The following is a 21362-nucleotide window of genomic DNA, read 5'->3' as shown; positions in this document are numbered from 1 at the left end:
CCCCCAGCAGGGGTTTCCTCCCAGAGACATAGCTCAGATCAACTGGTGAGCCTAAACTGCCTGTAGAGAGTGTGTGTGTGTGTGCGCGCGCGCGCGCACGTGCTACATGTCCCTTCTGTACAGGATGGTGATTAACCGTAGCTGCAGAGTCTCTCGTACTGTAGGTCACTTTGCGTAAAGGTGTCGGCTAAATAACAGTTGATAATCACCGCATGTGGCTTTGGGGAGAAGGGACTGCTAATGTGTCCCGCTGCTCAGCTGTCAGTACACACACACACACACACACACACACACACACACACACACACACACACACAGTCTGAAACTGCTTATCCCAAGCGGGGTCGCGACGAACCGGAGCCTAACCTGGCAACACAGGGCACAAGGCTGGAGGGGACGCACCCAGGATGGGACGCCAGTCCATCGCAAGGCGCCCCAAGAAGGTCTCGAACCCCAGACCCACCGGAGAGCAGGACCTGGTCAAACCCGTTGCGCCGCCGCGCCCCCCGTGCAGCTGTCAGCAAGTGCATGAAATCCAAGCTTGGTCCCGGTAAACTCAAAAAGAAATGTCTTAAACGGCAGTAGGGCTTTTTAAAGAAACTGCTCAAAATCGAATTCGAAAGGACGTATCTCAGGGGATGGCTGCTACATTCGTGCTGTCATTTGGTGTCAAAGTCATTTATCGCATGTATCATCTTCCTTTTTAAGCATGGAAACATGTTTCTCCTGTACATGTATCACCACTTCCTGATTGCAATATAAATCGCAAAGTTTGTCGATATCACTTTGGCATAAATTCCATCGAAATGGACAGCAGCGCTAAGGGGGGAAGGCACGCAGGAGCTGGCAATGAGGAACAGGAAGAGGGCAGGAAGCCAAGAAGTGACTTCACTTTCTTCACCATTCTTGCCCTTCCACTAGTTCATGGGCATAAAACTGCATTGTTAAGCATCTATTTAAAATTGAACCTGCTGTTCCTGCTAAGGGGGATGAAGATTTAAATAACTACTAGGACTAAAAAGGACAGACCAAGCAGAACTGAGGGTTATCTTTGTCTCCTTTGAAAAGGATTTCCCATCTCCCTCATTGTAAAAGGATTTTTTTTTTAGCATACAGCTACTGAAATGTGCATGTTGCTGTGGGCACGCACAACCTCCGCTTCCTCCGCCCTGCCCGGGCATCTGCAGCGTGTCAGTTGCACCACCGGTGTGTTGGTCCCTCTGTCAGAGCGGCACGGGGTACCTTACAACTGGTTTCGTGTCTGGATGTCCTTCCGGCCACATAGGTAAACCGAGTATTTAAAATTTAATTCCATCAAAAGCAGCCAGAGTGGAGGATAGGTTGAGGCACAACAGCTGGTAGAAAAGGGATACGCCGCCAAGGACAAAAGGCCCTCTTCGCAGCCAGTATTGCCACGGTACAGATTTGGTTACCAGGGTTTGTAATGAAATCGGCCGACGAGAGCGCGCCCTTTTGTTTCAGTGTTGGTGACTTGGGACTCCAGGGTCGAATGCGCGGCCTGCAGTCGATTACACCTAAACACGCCAAGGACTGTGGCCTAGACACAGGTCAAACCCATCACTCTACATTCACGTGCATGCATGCCCACGCGCACACACGCACACACACACACAGAACTGAGAGGTTACCACAAAGACAGGGCATGAATGCTCTGACATTGCTATTAATTACAGGAGATTAAAAATCACTGAATTGGTAAGGGGAGGAAAATAAAAACCTTCAGGTAACATAACCACTGAGAACAAAGTGGTTTAAATTAGGATCTATGATGAGATGGTGTTTTTGGAGAGCATCTTGGTTGTGTCATACACTGCGTGCCTTTTTTTCTTTTTTAAAGACTAATACATACATAACCCTGATAACACTGTAGCTGCACTGCATACACAAGATGACTGGTTAATAAAACACCTGAAGTTTGAATGAACCCTTGAAATGAACAACTTATGTGATGGAAAGGATTAACAGGGAAAAACTTTGTCAAAAAATTTAATTAAATTCCTAATAACTAGCTAATTATGCAGCACAAACGGGGAAAAAAATTAAAAACCCTTTGGAGGTAAAGAATACGGAAGATATAAATATTCTGGGTGAGACGGATTCTCATTTCACACTCTCCTGCACAGAGCCCTTGGCTACAGCAGGACTACGGGTGGAAGCAATAAATGACTCCCGTGTTCCCATTAGCCGGTAATTTTGCCAGCCCACCTGAAGACATCCATTACCGCAATACACTTGCTGTCACAGAAGGTCATCGCAACAGGGACTACGGAAACTGCTTATCAGAAAACCACACATCCAGTCATCTTAGGCTAAGGAACCATCCCCTTGAGTCTCTGTGCAGAGGCCTTCAAAGTTCTGTGTGCAGCCCAGGGTCTGCAATGTCACACAGGACGGTCATCTGAAAAGCCTGCAGAATTATTTTCGGAGCTCCTTCTGCTCCGGGTGACCGATGAGCCATGGAGCTCGTTGCTGGGAAACGAGAAGAACAACTTCTGCAGGTGCAGCGCTTGGGTTGCAGTTTGGACTGTGATGACTGCAGTTTGTGCAGTCACATGTGGGAGGGCCAGGGGATATGGGCTGACAGACACAGTAGAGTGCAAGCACATTCACATTCTCTCTCTCTCTCTCACACACACACACACACACACACACACACACACACAGCTAACTGCTCAGGACACACTGATAATTTGTACACATACATACGCAGACAGACAGACACATATTTTACATCTCCCTTCTGAGGCTGGTATTCCACCTATTTCCACCTTTGAGCTTCGGTTCAGATGTTTAAAGCACTAGGGAATGATCCACACATTATAGTCACTGTTATTACTGTTAGCTTTATTATTTTTACTGAGCCAATGCTATTATGAAAAGCTACTTATAATTGAAGAGACTTATAAAGTGGGATTTTTGTCCCGGCTCAGTTCAGTTTAAGTGCCTTACTCTGGCAGAGTCTCTCCTGGGATTTGAGCCTTCAAGTTAAACCTTCATGTTGTTAACCATGGCACTACCTGGAGCCCTTGGCAGCATCCATTAACTAGCACATTTAGGATGAGAAAATAAAACGCCCACCTGCTACATTCAACAAGGGACACCCTTAGCCGACCCTCCACCAGTCGCGTGTCCTGAATGGAGAGGTCCAGTTCGCATGTCATGGCCAAAGGTGGCTGCACTTGAAATGGGAAAAATGGCTTGTATCTAGAGAGTAAAGAAAAAGGGGGGGGGGAAAAAAAGAAAAAAAAAAAAAAACAGGAAGAGGGAGCCGTCAGATTACAGAAAGCTACAGCACATCCTGTGTGAAGCTGTGCACACATTTCCCAGGCATACACAATTTAAATTTAGAGACAAGATCAAGGTTTACCAACACAGGATTTTACTGACCTAAACACCAAAGCATTCGTGAATTTCCCAAAATTACATAGCGACAGAAAAAAAAACAGTAAAAGGGACAGCAGAAAAGTAAGCCACAATTTGTAAAACGTGAGGGCACAAGCATTTAACGACTGAAAGAAAGATTTTTAACTTAATTCCATTCAAAGACAAGAAAACTGTTCTTCCTAGCTGACATACCAAAAGTGACAAATAATTTGAAGAAACAATTGTTTCGATGATGCATTAGGAAAAGAGCCTGCTGGTCATTATTAGCTACTTGGCTGATTCTACTACACACAATTCAATAGCAGCAATGACATTTAAGACAGCTCTTAGTCAGTTACAGGAAGGCCAAATTGAAGGAAAAACATCCCACTCACTCCCGAATGTATTTAGTTTCAGCTCACTGTTTGTTGTCTTGCCAAAGTGCATACCCAGCTGTAAGCACACCACCGTTCTCCTTAAGGATTCAGTTTTGTCAGGGATTACAGTCTGAAATATCCAACTGTCCATGATGTACATACATAATGCAAAAAGAAATGTTACCAGACATCAATATTCATTTATCTATTAGCTATAAATAGCTACATATTTACATACATTTAAATTTATTAATTTAGCTGATGCTTTTCTCCAAAGCAACTTACAATGTTAAGCTGTTTACAACAGTTCATCCATTTATACCACTGGGCAATTTTACTGGAACACTTTAGGGTAAGTACCTTGCTCAAGGGTACTACAGCTGGAGATGGGATTCGAACCTGTGACCTCGAAAGGCAGTAGCTCTAACCACTATGCTACCAGCTGTCTGTATAAATATAGTAAGACATATAAAAGGCAATCAGAGGAAAACTTGAGCAAAGGATGAACAGAAGTCAGAGTTCAATTAGCGATGGATCATGCATGATCCAAGGCCACTCAACCTTAGTCCCCAGCAGTTGCAAGGTATACAGGCTTTTACAAGCAAAATGTGTCTCTTCAATATACACTATATTCAGTATTTCAACCCAAGCACTTCAAATTTAAAAATAATTAAGAAAAAGAACACTGTAAAGCCCCTTTAAAAAAAGGGAAATGCGGAAGTAACCCAGACTCCCCGTGGCATCAATTATGGTACCCCCATTCCTGGACAAAAAAAAAAAAAAAAAAAAAAATCTTGCCTAAAATTTTAAAAAACTAAAATAAAAGGTAGTTGTATGCATAACAATGGTAAAAAAAAAAAAAAAAAAACATTTTATACTATTCTTTTTAAACAAAAGTATTTCTACCTTGTCTTTTTCAATCATCATTTCATTCATTATCAGAAACCTCTTATCCAAAGCAGGTTCACAGTGGTCCAGAGCCTGTCCAGGAACCAAAGGGCATCAAGTTGAATACATCCTTGATGGAGAGGTTCTTGAAAATTCCACTCACTGATGTCACATTAAAAACAAAGTTCACAAGATCACTGCCTATGTCTTTCACTTGGCAAAAAAAATGGCTCTGTACAGCACTACTAAACAATGTTTGATGCTACATCATTTGATTGCGAGATCAAGGTTTTACTCATGCTAGTGTAAAACTAGTGTAAGACTTGGTTAATGCCATTTACATTTCTTTAATAATTAGGTTAATAATCACATGACTTATTTCCATCACGACCCAAGTTCAAATCCCATCTCCTGCTATAGTAACTTGCTAGAGCACAGATACTCAGCTGTATAAATGGGTAAGTACCTACAAGTAGTTTAACGCTGCAAGTCGTTTTGAAGAAAAACATTACCTAAATAATTAAATAATAAAACTAAGTCTGCTGCTTCAGGTCTGCTTTATACTTACCTTGTGATTAGGACTGTTAATGTGACAGGACGTATGCAACTGGTTTTCTTATGAAAGATGCTTGTGTTAAACTGTCTACATCTAGCGACTACATTAAAAGAGAGGATTCCAAACCATCACCTTTCGAACCCTACTCGTACTCTTATCATTCACTGTTTCCCGGGTAACACAGAGATTAATACAGCAGATTTAGCCATAAAATAGCCACACTGACCACTGAAGAGATAAAAACATGTTGGGTTTGAGAGATCAAGTGGGTGTGTGTTCCAAAACATCTGACTCAAGCCAATGGACAGAATAAAATTGCCAATGTGGAAGTTAAATGACAATGTAACGGGCAAAAATAATGTTTTATTGAATAATAAATGATTGTTTATAAAAAAAAGGTATTTTCATAAGCCATTGTATGAACCCCAGAAAGTACTATGAAAACCAGCCTCTGCACACACTATTCTGTTGCAGCTGTTCTGAACTACATTTCACTTTATGTTTTACTTTGCAGTCTCAAATGTGCAGCTGTCTGAAATGGAAAAATCCTTTCGTGGTCAGGGGGGGTAGGGGCTCAAAATCAAGCAGATAAAATTAGATCCAGCCTCAATGAAACTAACAAAATTTATCCCTGTGCTCAAAAGGGAAGAAGAAAAAAAAAATTCAACACCTGAGAATCAAGTGACGAGACAGATCCATTAATAATAAATGCTTGACAAGCTTAAAGAGAAGAAAAAAAAAAAAAAAAAAAATCCTGTATACTGCAGTAAATTATGAATTGCTACCGTAATAGAAATTTCCAGGACAATCCTAGAGAAATAACTAGATAATCTTGGCAACAGCAAATTGTTTATATTTAATAATTATTATTCCTCATTTCACTGACACCTTTGTCGAAAGCAAATTACAGGAAGTCCAAACGGCATTCACAGCGGTCAGAGTGAGGAGTCCTCAGTGTCGCTGTCTCGTCTTGTCTACAGAATGACTCATGTCACGCCACCCAATCTAGCATCAGAGAGGGGAAATGACCTCACTGACCAGACATGGTGCAAGAGCCCAGGCAATGAAGTACTGGGCCTCGTGTTACATCATTTCTTCAGGACAGAGAGAACATGGCAAGCTCATCACTTACACTGCAGAGTAGGGCAGCTCAACCCAATTCTACCACCAATATTTTTTTTTTTTTTTTCAGTTTGACAGGAAGAAAAATAGCTGCATAACAGGAAAAGGCTGAATTAAGATAGCGATTCAGATAAATGCGATGCATAAAGCCAGGCCAGGAGTCCCCAACACTTCTCCATTATGAAGTCAGCTTGATTGGACAACACGGCAGTATTTTGTTCCTCTGCTAATTCAGACTAAAGGTGACACCTACTGCTTTCATTAGATGCCAGCAAGTCTATCGAGTTGTAGCGTAGCTATTAAAAATGCATCACGCAAAACCTTAGTTGTGCACAGACATTGTAATCAGCAATCCACTGGCATCCACTTGGAGAAAACATATGAAAAAGGTTTCTGTCCAAGTAGCGTAGCAAAGACTGGACTGCTATTTATCAACTGACTATTTTTTGGCTCTCTCTCGCCTCTATTTATTACTCAGCTGTTTTGTGAGCTCCGCTGTATATCCAAACTTACACCTACAAATGCAGTAAAATGCTTTGGAGGAAAAACAAGTGTATTCAAGACACTGTCAGTCTACTCACTGTAATATACTGTTTACATATAGAAGACTCATTTCACAAATATATCTATCAATACATCATATATGCTAGTGATTGCTGAGTTGACCAACATTTTTCTTAAAAAAATGTATCTTTTCCTCACAAAAGCTAATGCACTGTTCATCTGTGCGCACTCTGTCCTGTATACCCTGCAGGGTAGGGTAAAGTGTAGTGCCGCAATCCAATAAGTGAGATCTGTTGCAGTACCCTTGAGGTGGATATCAAGACCAAACAGTGCTTTGGCACCATCACTGACACCACACTGTACATCAAAAAACAAAATGCACAGTAATTTTCCTTTACTCATACAAGCACTTCTACTAAAGGATTTGGCAGGCAGCTAGCTACTACTGGTCATTTTAACAGATGTGGCTAATTTAGAATCACTAACACACCTAGTCTTAGTAACAGGGCCAGGGGCTTTATGGTGGGACATCAATCAAGGTACATGAAGTGTTATTAACAACATTAACTGTGCCTGTGCTTTGCCAACAATTTCAGTGGCTGTGTTTACAGTTGTAATTTTATTTCTATACTGTATTTGATACGGAGGTTGCTATATTATAATTGAATTTTAGACAAGGCTCTCAAAAAATTCTCAATATACTAAGGTACAAGTAAACCAATGAGCACAACTGGTTGAATTAAATTGTTTGCCTTTTTTTATTAAGGTACGTTTGCTAGGCACTGAAGTGACAATTTATGAAGGGCAACTACTTGATCAAAATCCAACAGGATTCTAATCTTAACTATTCCATCAAGTATTCTGTCTGCACACTTTATTAGCTTTACACTTTATATAATGGTAAATTAAAATGATGAGAGATGTCCATGAACACCACTTCCTAGAAGACACAGATGTCATTGACCTGTTAGACTTGTGGAAAGACGACAGATTTTTTAGACGTATCCTAAAGCGTGAAATGATGCCATTATTTAAAATGAATAGCACAGTTTCCAACTGCGTTATTTTAAACTAAGCAGGGCTTTGAAAGAGCCGAAAAGCCCAAAATAGATGAATGAAGACTTGCGGGACTTGACTGTGGATTGCATCATCCATCTGGATCATCTGCTGGCGTTCTGCACTTTGACTTGGCCAGCTTTCTCCCGGTCACAGTCAATGTGATTATGACAGCCGAGCTGGTTGGGACTCGTAGACTTGGCAGAAACCACACTGGCCGGGCACAGTTCTTCTTAGCATGGAAACTTGACTTGTTAATCTCAAAGCTCTTTACAGATTAGCCTGCTGCAATGGAAAGAAAATCTCCCTGTGCTTCGAAAGACAAATGCATGCAAACTTTTTAGTGAGGGAGACAAGGGAAAAGATTACGATATTTTTATAAAAAGTCTAAAATAGTAACAAAGAGAGCTACATTCAGATAATGGAACCCTGATTAAGTGCAATAAGCTAATGAAACTTGATGAAACTTCAAATCTATAAGCAAGTGCGCTCATTAGAAAACCAGATCTATATGACACACGCACTGGTAAGAGCCATTCTGGTTTTCCAAAAAAAAAAAAAAAAAGGCAGCATCACACACCACCTAATGTCATAAATGCCTAGTGATTCACTTTAAATACAGAGGAGATGTCAAAGAGACACTCATGGTTCCCATCACCAACTGACTAGGTCAACCAGGCGCAAATAGCAGTTCTCTTTAGGGTTATGGATGCTATGACTGCGTCTCTTGCAAGATACAGCCATAGCAGCTAACGCTTCCAGTTAAATGTTTTACAGACATTTGTGAAGACAATATGGGTAAGAATATAGGAGCAAATAATCACTGATCTGACTCTCCCACTGGAAAACTAACCACTAATCTGGGTTTACGCTGTAAGAATGTTATTATGATTATGAAAACTAATGACAAAACAGCGGTGAAATCGTATCGGACTTATTCAGAGTACGCCCAGCTTTACTTGTGCTCAGTGTCTAGAGGTCCCTTCTGCTCACTGCAGAAGACCCAAATCAGAATGGCTGCCAAACAAAGTAAAACCATACAGCCAGCCTTTTACATGAGCTTGTGGAAGACATGCTGTGAATGATACATGCATTACGGAGACAGCGGTTACTGATCACAGCTTAGGTAGGAGGCAAGAGATACTTAAAAATGGAAAAATCAAACCTGAATGAACTACACTGCATTATACTGAGGTCCACTGGCAGAATCAACATGGTTCATCTCCCAAGCATGAAAGGCAAGTTTTCAATAAGTATTTTTGTAATTCAGTCATCTGTTGTGAAAAGCCTTTTGTTTAATCTGAGCTGTAAATCGGGGGGGCGCAGTGGGTTTGGCCTGTGCCTGCTCTCTGGTGGGTCTGGGGTTCGAGTCCTGCTTGGGGTGCCTTGCGATGGACTGGCATCCCGTCCTGGGTGTCAGACAATGTGTGTGTGTAACATAAATAAGGATCCTGTGCAACTCAAATTTAGCTGTTTGACCGCTTAACTTCATAAATATTATTTCACAACTGCTGACACCGAACGGCTGACCATGAAATCTGCAGTTACCAGACACATTCAGTACATGGAATTCCCAGTGGATGGCCTTCTGAAGTATTTAAGAGGAATCAAAGAAACCGAAGCGGTGGGCAACACCATACAGGAAACAGTGCTGCCCGATTTCAGCGCTAGCCATGCTCTAAGAATGTACTTCACCTCTGCTGGCCTCCAGTGTCACTTTCAGTGCAGAAGTAACCCAGCACACCCATTCTGAAGCCATACTGAGCTATATATCCTTGTCCCAGGCCATTCCACAACACCAGCTGTGCCCACAATTCTTAGTATTACAATTCAGGTCATCTGCGAAAGACCCGCCACCTAGACAGAGCCAAAACCTGGACGCCGATTAAAGTGAATCTTAAGCTGCAATAATGAAATGAACACTCACCACCCAGACAGCTACCACAACATGACCACTGAGGAGGACTGACCTCACGCAAGGTGAGAGGATTATAAAAGGACACAGTGATCTGGAAATAAAAGCTGATTTTCAGAGGACTTCAGTGTTAGATAACTAATCGCTCATCTTCCATAACCCAGAAAAATACATGCCTGCATATAAAATCACCACCGGAACTGTAAAGGAGGGATAAATCTTATTAAAAAATTCTGAACATTAAGTGGACAAACATCCTGTGTGTTTATGGGGGGGAACACTGGTGCAGAAGTGTAAATATTCACTCCACATTTTTTGTTTAAATAAACGCCCAGCAAGGCACCTCCAAAAATAAAAGCAATTCTTCTGGTTGAACGGCCTGAGTGTATTTAGTGTTACATAAGGACCAGCGAGTAGGCTCCTCACCACCTGCGCAACGCCACAGTGTCCATGTGCCAGCTGGATTTTGCCATCTCCGGCACGCACCCGTGCACTTGACCCCTTGCTGTCTTATACAACGTACAACAGAACAACTGCCATGCCCCGAGTATGTTATGTGCTTGTCCTGTGATGGAGTGGCGTTCCATCCAGTGTGCATGTTGCCTCACCCCTATGCAAAGATAGGCTCCGAACCACCACAACCATCTAGATTTGGCTGCGATATTCACCTCCTTTGATACAACAGCAGGGCGTTTTGATCCTTGCTCACAAATGTGCGATTTTACTCTTTAGAAAAAAAAAGTGACAAAGGTCAAGCCTGGTGGTATCAGAGCTCAAGCACAAAGAGTTGGATCATGCACAGTAAACACAGCTGACTGAACACGTACAGTAGGCTTCATGCTGTGCCCAAGGGAACGTCGAATCACCCCGCCACAACAATCCAAATCCAACCTTCTTCTGGGTCTCCTCAGTGGAGCTTGGAGGACTGAAACAGCCCATTAAAGCTGCACTGAAATTCCACTTAGAAGCACGGACCGTTTACCCTTCAGCCTCGAAAGTGCCGTTTTCCCAGGACAATCACAAACAGGACACACCCATAGAGGAAAGGGGGGTGCTATGCCTCTGCTGCAGCTCTCCACACGCAAATGGGAACGCAGTCCAGAGATGCAGTCTCAGAAGAAAACGGCAAGTAAGCGGTTCATTTCAAAATATGATCTGCTGAGGTGGAACTCCACAAAGGGAGGCCCTTGTGGGCCAACAGCAGCAAGTCTGTCATGGTGGCGTAGCTGAAACGTAAGAAAGACCGGGGTGCTTGTTCAAATACAGTGGGACTCGGCAAAGAGGTTTTCAAAGCCGCGTGAAAATGCCAGCTGATTAGTGGTCTGGCCTTCTCCTTTGTTCATGCACCGTTCATTTAATGCCATGGCTTTCAAAGCAGATGAAACAGGCTGGCCCTGCAGCTGCGATGCTTAGCATCGTTCAGCTAAAACGTATCAGAGCATGTTCTGTGAACAGTTTGTGAAAGAGGAGTGGTCTCTGAAAGCCCGCAGAGCTGGAAGTGCACTCAGCTCAAGACAGACAGACAGCTAACAGCTCCGGAACACACTGGATCCACTCCCCAGGGTCTGGTGGGTACAGCAGGCCTTGAGGCCTCCCTTACCCAATTCATCCCTTAGCTGAACAATTTCCATTAAGTTATTTAGCTGACACTTTTCTCCAAAACAGCTTAGAATGATAAGCTATCTGGAGTGATTTACCTATTTATACAGCTGGGTTATTTTCACCGAAGCAATTCAGGGTAAGTACTGTGGTAAAGAGTCCTTCAAGTGGATGGCGGCAGTTCTGACCACCAAGTCACCTGCCGTCGCCGGAACTACTCCCTTTACTCCCTTAGGGGTTGTTGACCTTCAGGCAGATCAGTAACAAAAGCCTGGAGAGTAGTTACACAATAGCCAGGCCGTGGAGAGAGGTGAGGTTGTACCGATAGGGCACTGGGTTCATCAAGATCAGATTAGCATCTCCCATCAGTGGAAACACTTTTCCAGGACAGGATGCCTTAAAGGTAGATCACCAATGATGCTGACGACGGACAAATGTTCAGAGCCCCTTAACTCTGAACATTCACGTGTAACACTCATTGCTCTTACCATTTCTGTCTTTCAATCTAATAATATGTCACCGATACCATGAAGTGCCCTTAGGCACAACAGGATGCTACTATGTATGAAATACAAACTTGAACGACATTCTGAATGAGAACCTGAAGTCCTTTTTTTTTAAAAACGTTTCTGAAAGATGCAAGCAATCCACAAAAATCTGTGTGCGAACCGCAAGGCAATGACATACATGGGACATGGTGGGCTCTCCCTTCTTTTACGATGGAATTTCAAGACTTCCACTCTTTCACAGCTGTATCTAAAAAAAAAAAAAAAAAAGAAAAAAAAAGTTTCATCTCTGACCTGTGGGTCAGACATGAGAAGGTACTTTAAAATCACGACTATGAAGAACACATCGTGTTGAGGCTGGTTGTGCGACGACACTTGTGTACCCCTTGACAGGAGACGCATTTTGCATGCATGTCATTTCAGTCTCACCAATCTGCAAAATTCTATTACTTCTCACAGTGGCTTCCCAACTACAATTTTGGGGCTTCAAATTTATGTTCACACAAACACCATCTGAAACCGCTTGTCCCATGCGGGGTCACGGGGAGCTGGAGCCTAACCTGGCAACACAGGGTGAAAGGCTGGAGGGTGAGGGGACACACCCAGGACGGGACGCCAGTCCGTCGCAAGGCACCCCAAGCAGGACTCAAACCCCAGACCCACCGGAGAGCAGGACCCAGTCCAACCCACTGCACCCCCTCTACTTTATGTTCACGAAAGATCCAAATTTGTGCCAATAAAACTGATTAAGCACTATGTCCTAAACTGCTACAGGGCAGAATTGTGCAGTTTTACATATTCCATCAAAGCATGTCGTCTTCTGTCTCACTGACACAATCTAACTCTGTGACAAGCCATGATATCTCAGGGCTGCTGTAGTTATGTTTATATCATATTTAAAATGATAGGTGACACTGCCCACAGTGAGAACTTCTTGCTGCCTCAGTAAGTTAGGATGCTGCATTATGATGTCTGGATTGTCTGCCTCTGGGATCGGGAAATTGGGAACTGAATCTTACGAACATCACCAAGTACATTTATGTACTCTAGGGCCAGCAAGTCACACAGTGCATAGAGTCATTGCTTTGAAATCACAGGAACAGCGTTTGAGCCAACACTCCTGCCGCAGCACCCCTTGCATGAGCAAGTTTACATGTATTCATTTAGCAGAAGCTTTTCTCCAAAGCGACGTACATCTCATAGAAAATACAATGTGTGCATTACATTAGCGGGAAGAGACACTTAGAAGACGACACGCGATTAAGAGCAGTTTGTTTCTTTCCACAATATAAACCAACGTTCATCACACGAGTAGCTGCATAAAACTTTATCCAAAATACAGCAGAAATTACACGGCTGGATAAATGAGTACATCATCGCATATAGCTTAATGTACAAACAACATTTTTCCACTTTCGGAAAAGCATCAGCTAAATGAATAAATATTGAAATATTAATGGCATATCTTGTGTGACAAGAGTGAACTGGTTATTTTTTTCCCCCTCATACCACTAACAGCTGCACAGAAGGTAAAGGTTGGTGTACAAGGCATTACTGAGTGACTTTAAATGTACTGGACTTTGCTAAATAAGACCATAAGAATCTTACAATGGATTATTCATTCCAGTCTAGCGTGCTTTGGCATTACATTACAAAAACATTACATTTTGTTCTTCCAGCAGGCCTCTCCTGCCATTCAGGTCCAACACTCCCTCGGGACTGGGCTGGTACACTACATAACAGTTGTCTTGTCAACAGTTCACACCCCATTCCTTTTTATTTACATGCTCAATATATAGTAATTCATAATGATGTCCATTTTATAAATCAAGTTTGAAAATTAATGAAAGACCAATGAATTTTAAAATGTATAGTCCTGCTTTTTTTTTTTTTTTTTTTTAAAAAAAAAAAAAAAAAAGTCAACAGGAATTTAATCAAACAGTTCTGTTGTGTTAATTCTTCAATCAATTTAGTAACTTTTGGAAACAGCTGCAACTATACCATGCTAACAATGCAGAAACTCAATCTTTGCAAGTGAGCTCAAGCAAGTAATCAACACTACACGTGTCCAAATTCCTTCAGAGATCTAGGAATGAGTCTCCACCCAGAGCTCAAACCTTTTTCAGGAAGGTGTGACTTGATGGCTATGAGGTATAGCAACCCACTCAAGGGACTGGAACAACATTTACGAAAGTAGGGTGCTAGAGAAACCAAAAAAAAAAAAAAGGGGGGGGTGGGGATGTGGATCATCTGTAGTGAAGCTGTTAATGCATCATGTTCGTGATCTTCCTGATGTCCTGCTTTTTCAGCTTGTGCTGTTTATTACAACTATACAGCCTCATCACTGTCAGAAACAAAAATTCACACACCACGTACAGCTTTTGTTGTCTAAAGTCAAGCCTTTTAGTGGAGACAGTGAGCTAAGAATACCTTCCGAGCAGCTAGTGCCACAAGACCAGACACTAAACTCCTGCTTAGGTGCCGTTTTGCACCACTGCTGTCTGAGAACATAAAAATTCCCCCACGGCCTGCAGGTATCTTAAGTCCAAACGTGACCCGTAATGGCACATTCCGCTACAGCAAGGTGTTCAGAGATGTCCACACGATGCTAATGGACACACACTTCATCAACAAGGACCACTCAAGCTCAGCCAATTTCAACATGGGATACACTGTACAAAAATTTGCATAAATCAAGATCATTGTTTGCCCATTTTCACATCTCGCTGTAATTTTATCATCTCATTCTACCTTTTCGCATCCCGTTTTGAGCACCATATTTAACTTTGGTTGAAGTAAAGGTACAGTATTCCAGCATAATTATTTTAAGCCTTTAGGTATAATCTGCTAGACAGAATAATAAAAATTATACCTGAAGGGGCATGTTTTTGTGAGGCCTTTCAGGTAAAGTACAGTACAGTACACAGAAAGGGGTCTGAAAAGTTTAACTTGAAATGTAGTGAACCAGGACATCTCATAAACGACATGTGATCCAAAGTGCTCGGGCAGGTGGACTGCACCATAACATATGAGTGATCAGCGAGTGCTGGGAAGCAGCTTTCTCTTAACTGCGGGCAATAAAAGGCACGGTGATGAATCCCATCACACAGATTTGCGAAGCGGAAGTACCGACTAGCACAGCGTGCTGCTTGAACGCCGCCAGACTTAAAAGTGGATATCACACATGTCAAATCTCACTTTGCCAACAAAGACATAAGAGGAAATGGGGACCAGCGAGGATGAAGCTGTCAAAGCCCGTGAGAGTTCAGAGATGTGCAGTGGCCTCAATAAAAGAGAAATGTCCCACTAAAGTGCAGATGCCTTCCATACAGCTACAGGGAAGTTTGTACGAGCCAAAGCAGGGCAGGCCTGCGGGGTTATAATGTTCCCAAAGGCTAATAATCTTCATTTCTCTTTGTGCAAAAAAAAAAAAAAAAGTCATTCACCATAATATAACATGAGATGGATCTTCAGTGGATCTCCACAGGTCAAACCCTGTCCATACAGATAGTTCTGTCAGTATGGCCTTTGTTGAAACCCTGAGAACAGGCTCATTGGGATTATGAGCAGCCCCTCCCTCTGCTTCTGTACACCCACCCCCATCCCAAGACATGCCATCTGCCCCACTCGGCATGATCCTGCGCTCTGCAGCATGCCTTTCTCAGGCTACTCAGTAGCGCTCCTCCCATCATCAGCACACTTTGCACCAATAAAATTTTTTTTTTTAAAAAACTGCAGACTACAGCCACCTCAACAGAAATGCTTGCTGACCAGTCCACAAAAGTATCCTGTGCAGTAAGGTTTTAAACTGTTCCTTTATGCAGACTGCAAGCACACATTTTGCAAACCTTTTCCCTATATTGACCATCATGTCAAGTGCTCACCCAGTCTATACCAATCCATCATCTTACTCCATCACAGCACACACAACTTCGCAACAAACCATGACATTCTGTTACACACCACTTCCATTGGGTGCTCGTTGTTCTACAAAGCAAATATCCATTGTTGCATTTTTGCTCCAAGCTACACAGGCTATCACATAATCTGATAAACAAGCAAGACAGGAAATGTTTTAAGAAGGTGTGTCCTTAAAAGCACTGCAATGTTCACAGTCCACACAGAGTCACTTTAACATGTAAAAAAATTACAGCAAGTTTTACATTTACAGCATTTCACACTCTTAGACTGACTGGGAAACAGCACCATTAAGGATTCCATATTTCTATGGTGCCTATAAACACTTTAAAAACCAAAGCAGCTTCTATACAAAAAAAATTCAATACCTGGCTGTTAAGGGCACAGAAACACATGAACTGAAATTTGGCAAACAGAGGTTTTTTTATATAAAAAAAAACAAACAAGAAAGAGTATTGCTGAGCAACAGAGCCATTCCTTCAACTTGCAATTACATCTCACTGAAGTTTTATTTATACTGGAGCCATGTGAGCAAGTACAAAGGAGAATTATAAATAGGAGTTTTGTCCTTTAGGCTTTGGTGTTTTCAGGTTATTTTCGCATTCAAAAGTGCCAGTGTGTCCTTGAGAATGTTTGAAAAATAATCAGCAACAAACCAGAGATGGACTCAGCATCCAGCCACGGATAAGCGCTTTGCTTGTAGCGCCATATGGTGCCTATCATACCGTACTTCCCCTTGGCTGAGCTTCACCGTGGGACAAACGCAAGACCAAAAGTGAAACGGTCCATGAGGGAAGTGACCTGACAGTAAAAGTTTGACAGGGATGACAAACATCACTGTGGCAGATGCCACAGTTCGAATGATCAGTGAACAGCATTAAAAAAATAAAAAAAATAATCCACAACAGTAAGACTCCACCAAAAAATAAAACTAAACCCAGGTAACAATCAGCTCAGCCAGACTATGGGATTAAGCATTTTCAAAGTTAAAAAAAAAAAAAAAGGAGGGGGTAGTTTAATGTTTACATAGTTGATGAAAAATGCCATAAAATTGTTTCAAAATGCAATGATCATAAATGGCATTTTCAGTCCTATATGCACTTGCCTCTATTTATTCTGGAGATCAAGCTTTACATCAGATAAAACTACATATTTTAGAATCCAAACCATAACATACAGGTTGTCCCCGATTTACAAAGGAGTTACGTTCCGCGAAACCCATCGTAAGTCGAAATTGCATTTAATACACTAACCTACCAAACATCATAGCCTTCATAGCATATGTGCAATGGCCATTACAGGCTTGACGCCTTCATGCTGGGCAATTATCTTGAGTTTCTCCTCAAAGGTAATTGCCCTCCTCTCCTTCTTCCCACCAGTAGCAGGATACACAGATGGGCGTTTCTGCGATATTATGGATGCACAAAACACAACGTAGATACATGGGGGTATCTGTATAGCGACCGCGTGGCAGACTGGGAGATTCGGATCGTTGCCGCTGTTCAACATCGCGAGAGAGTATCGCACGCATATCGCTCGCCCGGGGGGAATCAAACTTCAAAACTCAAAGTACAGTATCTGCTAGATGTCTATTGTCAGCTCATCATCGTAAAGTCGAAAAATCATAAGTTGATCCATTGTAAGTCGAGAACCATCTGTACTAAACATATGTAAAGCACTACTCAGCATCAACAGTTCTTACTGTCCTCCCTCTCATATAGCAAATTCTTTTCAGAAAGTAAAGACTGTGTAAAGCCAAAATACCACAAGCACCCACAATGAAACTGCAATGAAAAAAATATTTGCAGAAACCAGACAAAAACTATAAATATTTAAGTCACAAGGTGTAATAAGTTGGTACAGAGCAGCTGAAAATGACTGCTGGTAACACAGAAGCTAACACACGCAATCTATAGATCTGTATCATAAAAGCAGAACACAAAGCATGAATGTGCGTGTGGTTTGTATCTTTCAAAACATAAACTTGATCGAGATAAGAACAGCCCCAAAGAGCGGAGTAAAAGTTATGGAAAGTTAGTTACAGAAGCATGACGGAATTCCCACTGTTTGGCATGACCTCTGTCACGATAAACACAAAATCTTAACACGCCCACAGTAACTTCTCATGTCGCACAACAAATAGATTGTTGCATACGACAAGTGTGCATCTCTCAAAGCCCAAACAGGAATTACACAGACACATTAACTAAAATTAACAGTCATTTTTTTCATATACATATTATGAAATTTTGACCTGCGTACAGGGATCTGTGTTAGTCACGAATGTGTATTGGCATCAAAGGTTTTAAAGAATGCGACAATACAACTTTATAGTGAATTCAAACTGTACAAACTGTAGGGCTGCGAGTACCAACACAGTTGTTAAAAGTTTTTTTTTTTTTTTTAAAAAACAGCTATAACCCAGGAAGATGTGTCCCATTGCTGTCAGCAGACTACTTTTCCTGGATGTCACATGTTAAAATGTGTGGTCCCAAACAACATAAAAACATGCTAGATATTTTATTTACTATGTATCCCTTTCATATATAAAGGATCAAACTAATGGAAACAAAATCAAACTGTAGTCACCTTAAATTTGTGATTTTGACAGCTGTCCATTGTTAAAACTGTCACAAAACTTTAAAAAGATATAACCACATCTTGTGAAGAATACATATAAATGAAAGATTGGTACTTTTTCACTGACCTACCACTACTGTACCTGTAATTTACAAGTATGCCCTGCTGTGTCTGTAGTAGAGGTGTGTAAAGAGCGAGCAACAGCAGACGTGAAAATATAGGAAATGCAGACATACCTCGAAAAGCCCCAGATTATCATATATCTGAATACACTACTTCCACAGTATGAAAAGAACATTATAATATTTCTAGGGAAAACTTTTACATGACACAAAGAGCTTTCACGTAAAGCGGCAACTAGTCTCACGACTTGGTTGGCTGGTTGGTCAGAAGACAAATATTAAATGCAGTTAAGCAAACTACGGATTACAACATACAAACTCATATGCTACTTTAAAGAAGTGTCTGCTCAATGAATAAACGTAAATTCATAGATGGTATAGTCCGATAAAGTTTTATGCGGCTACTCGTGTGATGTACATCGATTCATATGGTGGTAAGAAACTGACTGCATTTAATTACACGTCTGCATCTTTGTCCCTTTCTGTAATGTAATGCACACGTTGTATTTTCCATGAGATGTATGTCGCTTTGGGGAAAAGCGTCTGCTAAATGCATACGCAAAATGTTCACAGTGGACATTAAATGTATTCCGAGGTAGATGATGCTGCTCTACATATCAACAGAAAATAAAGCATTGGTGAATGAAATTGATACGTTGTCTTAGACTGCTGTTGATGCGCCAGTAACCTACAAGCTAGGATGTAATGTGTGTGACAGGGTTAGATGCAGTCAAACATCCTCTGTTTAGAAATAAGAGCACAAAGGAATTGCACCACCCGCCTCTCAGACACCCCTGCTCTCGGCAGCTGAATGAGATGGCACTCCCAGTGACAGGGTGACACGTCCCACCGCTCCCAGAAGAGGTGGCTGGCTGGTCCCCAGTGGAGACGAGCAAATGGGACGTGTAGTCATCCTGTCCCAGGAGAGTCACGACAGCAGAGCATCTCCTCCTTCCTTCACTGGAACCTCAGTCACCCACCTGTGTGCAGCTCCACGCCGATCTGATCCATCTCCTACACAAACAAGGGAGGGCACTGCCTCTGGTGACAGCACATGCTCTAGCGCTCGGGCCTGTCGCCCTGCAATCTGAAGTTTGTTGGTTCAAAACCCACTCCTGCTGCAGTACTCTGGATCGAGGCGCTTACCCCCTGGGCGCAATAAGAGTAAATACTCTGGTGTATAATGGGTAAATCAGTGCGGGTTCACACCAAGTGGCCTCGGTCAAGGCATGATCTGAAGGGAACAGTAACAAAAATCATCATCATCATCATCATCATGTCACCTGATCTTGTAGTTGGGCAGCGTGTGCTTCTTCTTGACCACCCTCTTGAGCTGGTTCACGATGATGGAGGTGAGCTGCGGCAGCGGACGCCCCTCGAACTGCGACTTCACCTCGAAGTCGATGAGCGGCTCCTCGAGGAACGCGAAGGACCAGTGCGTGAAGGGCGAGCGCGTGAACTGGAGGCGCACGCGGCCCGCCACGCGCCGCATCTTCACGAACAGGTAGGCGGACTTGCCGAACACCAGGTCCACGTCCACGGCCAGGTGGAAGCCGCCCTTGTACTCGATCTCCAGCTCGAAGTTGAGCTCGTCGGGCAGGCCGTCCTCGTCGCGCTCCACGGGCGTCACCAGCCGCGCCGCGCGGACCACGGGCAGCGAGTCGCCCAGGGACACGTCCCGCAGACTGAGCCCCTCCAGGAGGCGCCCGGCCGTCTTGGTCTGCAGCAGCTCCTCGAACTCCACCTTGATCTTCTTGATGACCCAGTGGCGGACCACGGGAGTGTCCCTCAGCTCGCGGAAAAGGAACAGAAAGATGGCATTGAGAAAGTGGCACGTCTCCGGCTTCGACGAGGTGGGCAGCGGCTCGGCGTGGGCAGCAGGAGGAGGAGGAGCAGGAGGAGCAGCGGCCGCCGCTGCCGCCGCCGCCGCCGGCTGTTTGGGGCTGCTAGTACCGGGGACAGCCGAGTCCTGCTGCTGCTTATGAGAGCTGGCCCCCTCCGCCTGCCTGGAGGCCGCGGTGTCCTGCGGCGGCTGCGGCTGCTGCTGCTGCTGTGTCCACTCGGCGGACTGGTTGTTGAAGTAGTCCCTCAGCGAGGGGTCTGGCACCGCTCGCACATACTGCACTGTCCTGGGGACGGGCTGCGGGGCTCTCCGGTACAGCAGCAGGAACTGCAGCAGCAGAGTGACGAGCGCCCCGCATAGCGCCGAGGCCACTATTAAGTAAAGCATATTAAAACGGTTTGCGGCGAAGCCGTTTTTCGTGTTATAACATGGTCGCGTTGCTCTTTCGAAGCGGTTAACAAAAGCGAGTTCCACCTGGTCGCTCACAAAGCTGCCATATCATCTGCTTCTTTCCTGAGGCTGGGGGGATCCGGCGCTGATTGGCTGGACGTGTCCTACGTCATCGCCGAAGAGGCGCGTAAGGACGCTGCGTGACGGAGCGCGAGGGCGTCCGTTGAGACTACAGCGAATTCTGGTCAGGGTGGATGTGCCTGTGGCATTATTAGTTAGAGGTTAGCGGCGTTCCTACAAGTTCACCTTCAGATGTACCAATGAGCTTCTGAAGAACTTGTTAAAAAATATAATCCTTTTTTTAAAAAAAAAAAATAAAAAGAGTCAAAGTAAAGGACTGGTTCCTTGAAATATTTTCAGAGTAACGGTGCACTGTCACTGTATCGCGAGGCTAGGTTTGCTTTACACACATTAAATTAAAAATGTATTAATTAATTCATTACTATTAGTGGTTGCGGGCAAAATTAATTTTCCCCACAACCATTTTTTTCACCTGAAATATCACAACTTAAAGTGGTTCAGAATATTTTCTGTCAGATATT

The 21362-nt window shown here is 43.1% G+C and overlaps 1 protein-coding gene across 1 annotated transcript in view; it reads right to left on the bottom strand.

The window, feature by feature from the left end:
• The window catches only part of pdzd8 (PDZ domain containing 8), a 46155-nt gene extending 25275 nt beyond the window's left edge, over positions 1-20880 (bottom strand). Inside the window, exons 1-2 of the mRNA XM_029254404.1 lie at positions 19811-20880; positions 3100-3225 (exon numbers count right to left, since the gene is read on the bottom strand). Of these exons, the coding sequence (XP_029110237.1) occupies positions 3100-3225; positions 19811-20757 (1073 nt within the window). The 5' untranslated portion in view covers positions 20758-20880. The remainder of the gene's footprint in view (positions 1-3099; positions 3226-19810) is intronic.
• Between the last annotated feature and the right edge of the window lie 482 nt (positions 20881-21362).

The sequence above is a fragment of the Scleropages formosus genome, chromosome 8, assembly GCF_900964775.1.
Source record: "Scleropages formosus chromosome 8, fSclFor1.1, whole genome shotgun sequence".
Classification (NCBI taxonomy): domain Eukaryota; kingdom Metazoa; phylum Chordata; class Actinopteri; order Osteoglossiformes; family Osteoglossidae; genus Scleropages; species Scleropages formosus.
This window is presented reverse-complemented; position numbering and strand designations above follow the sequence as displayed.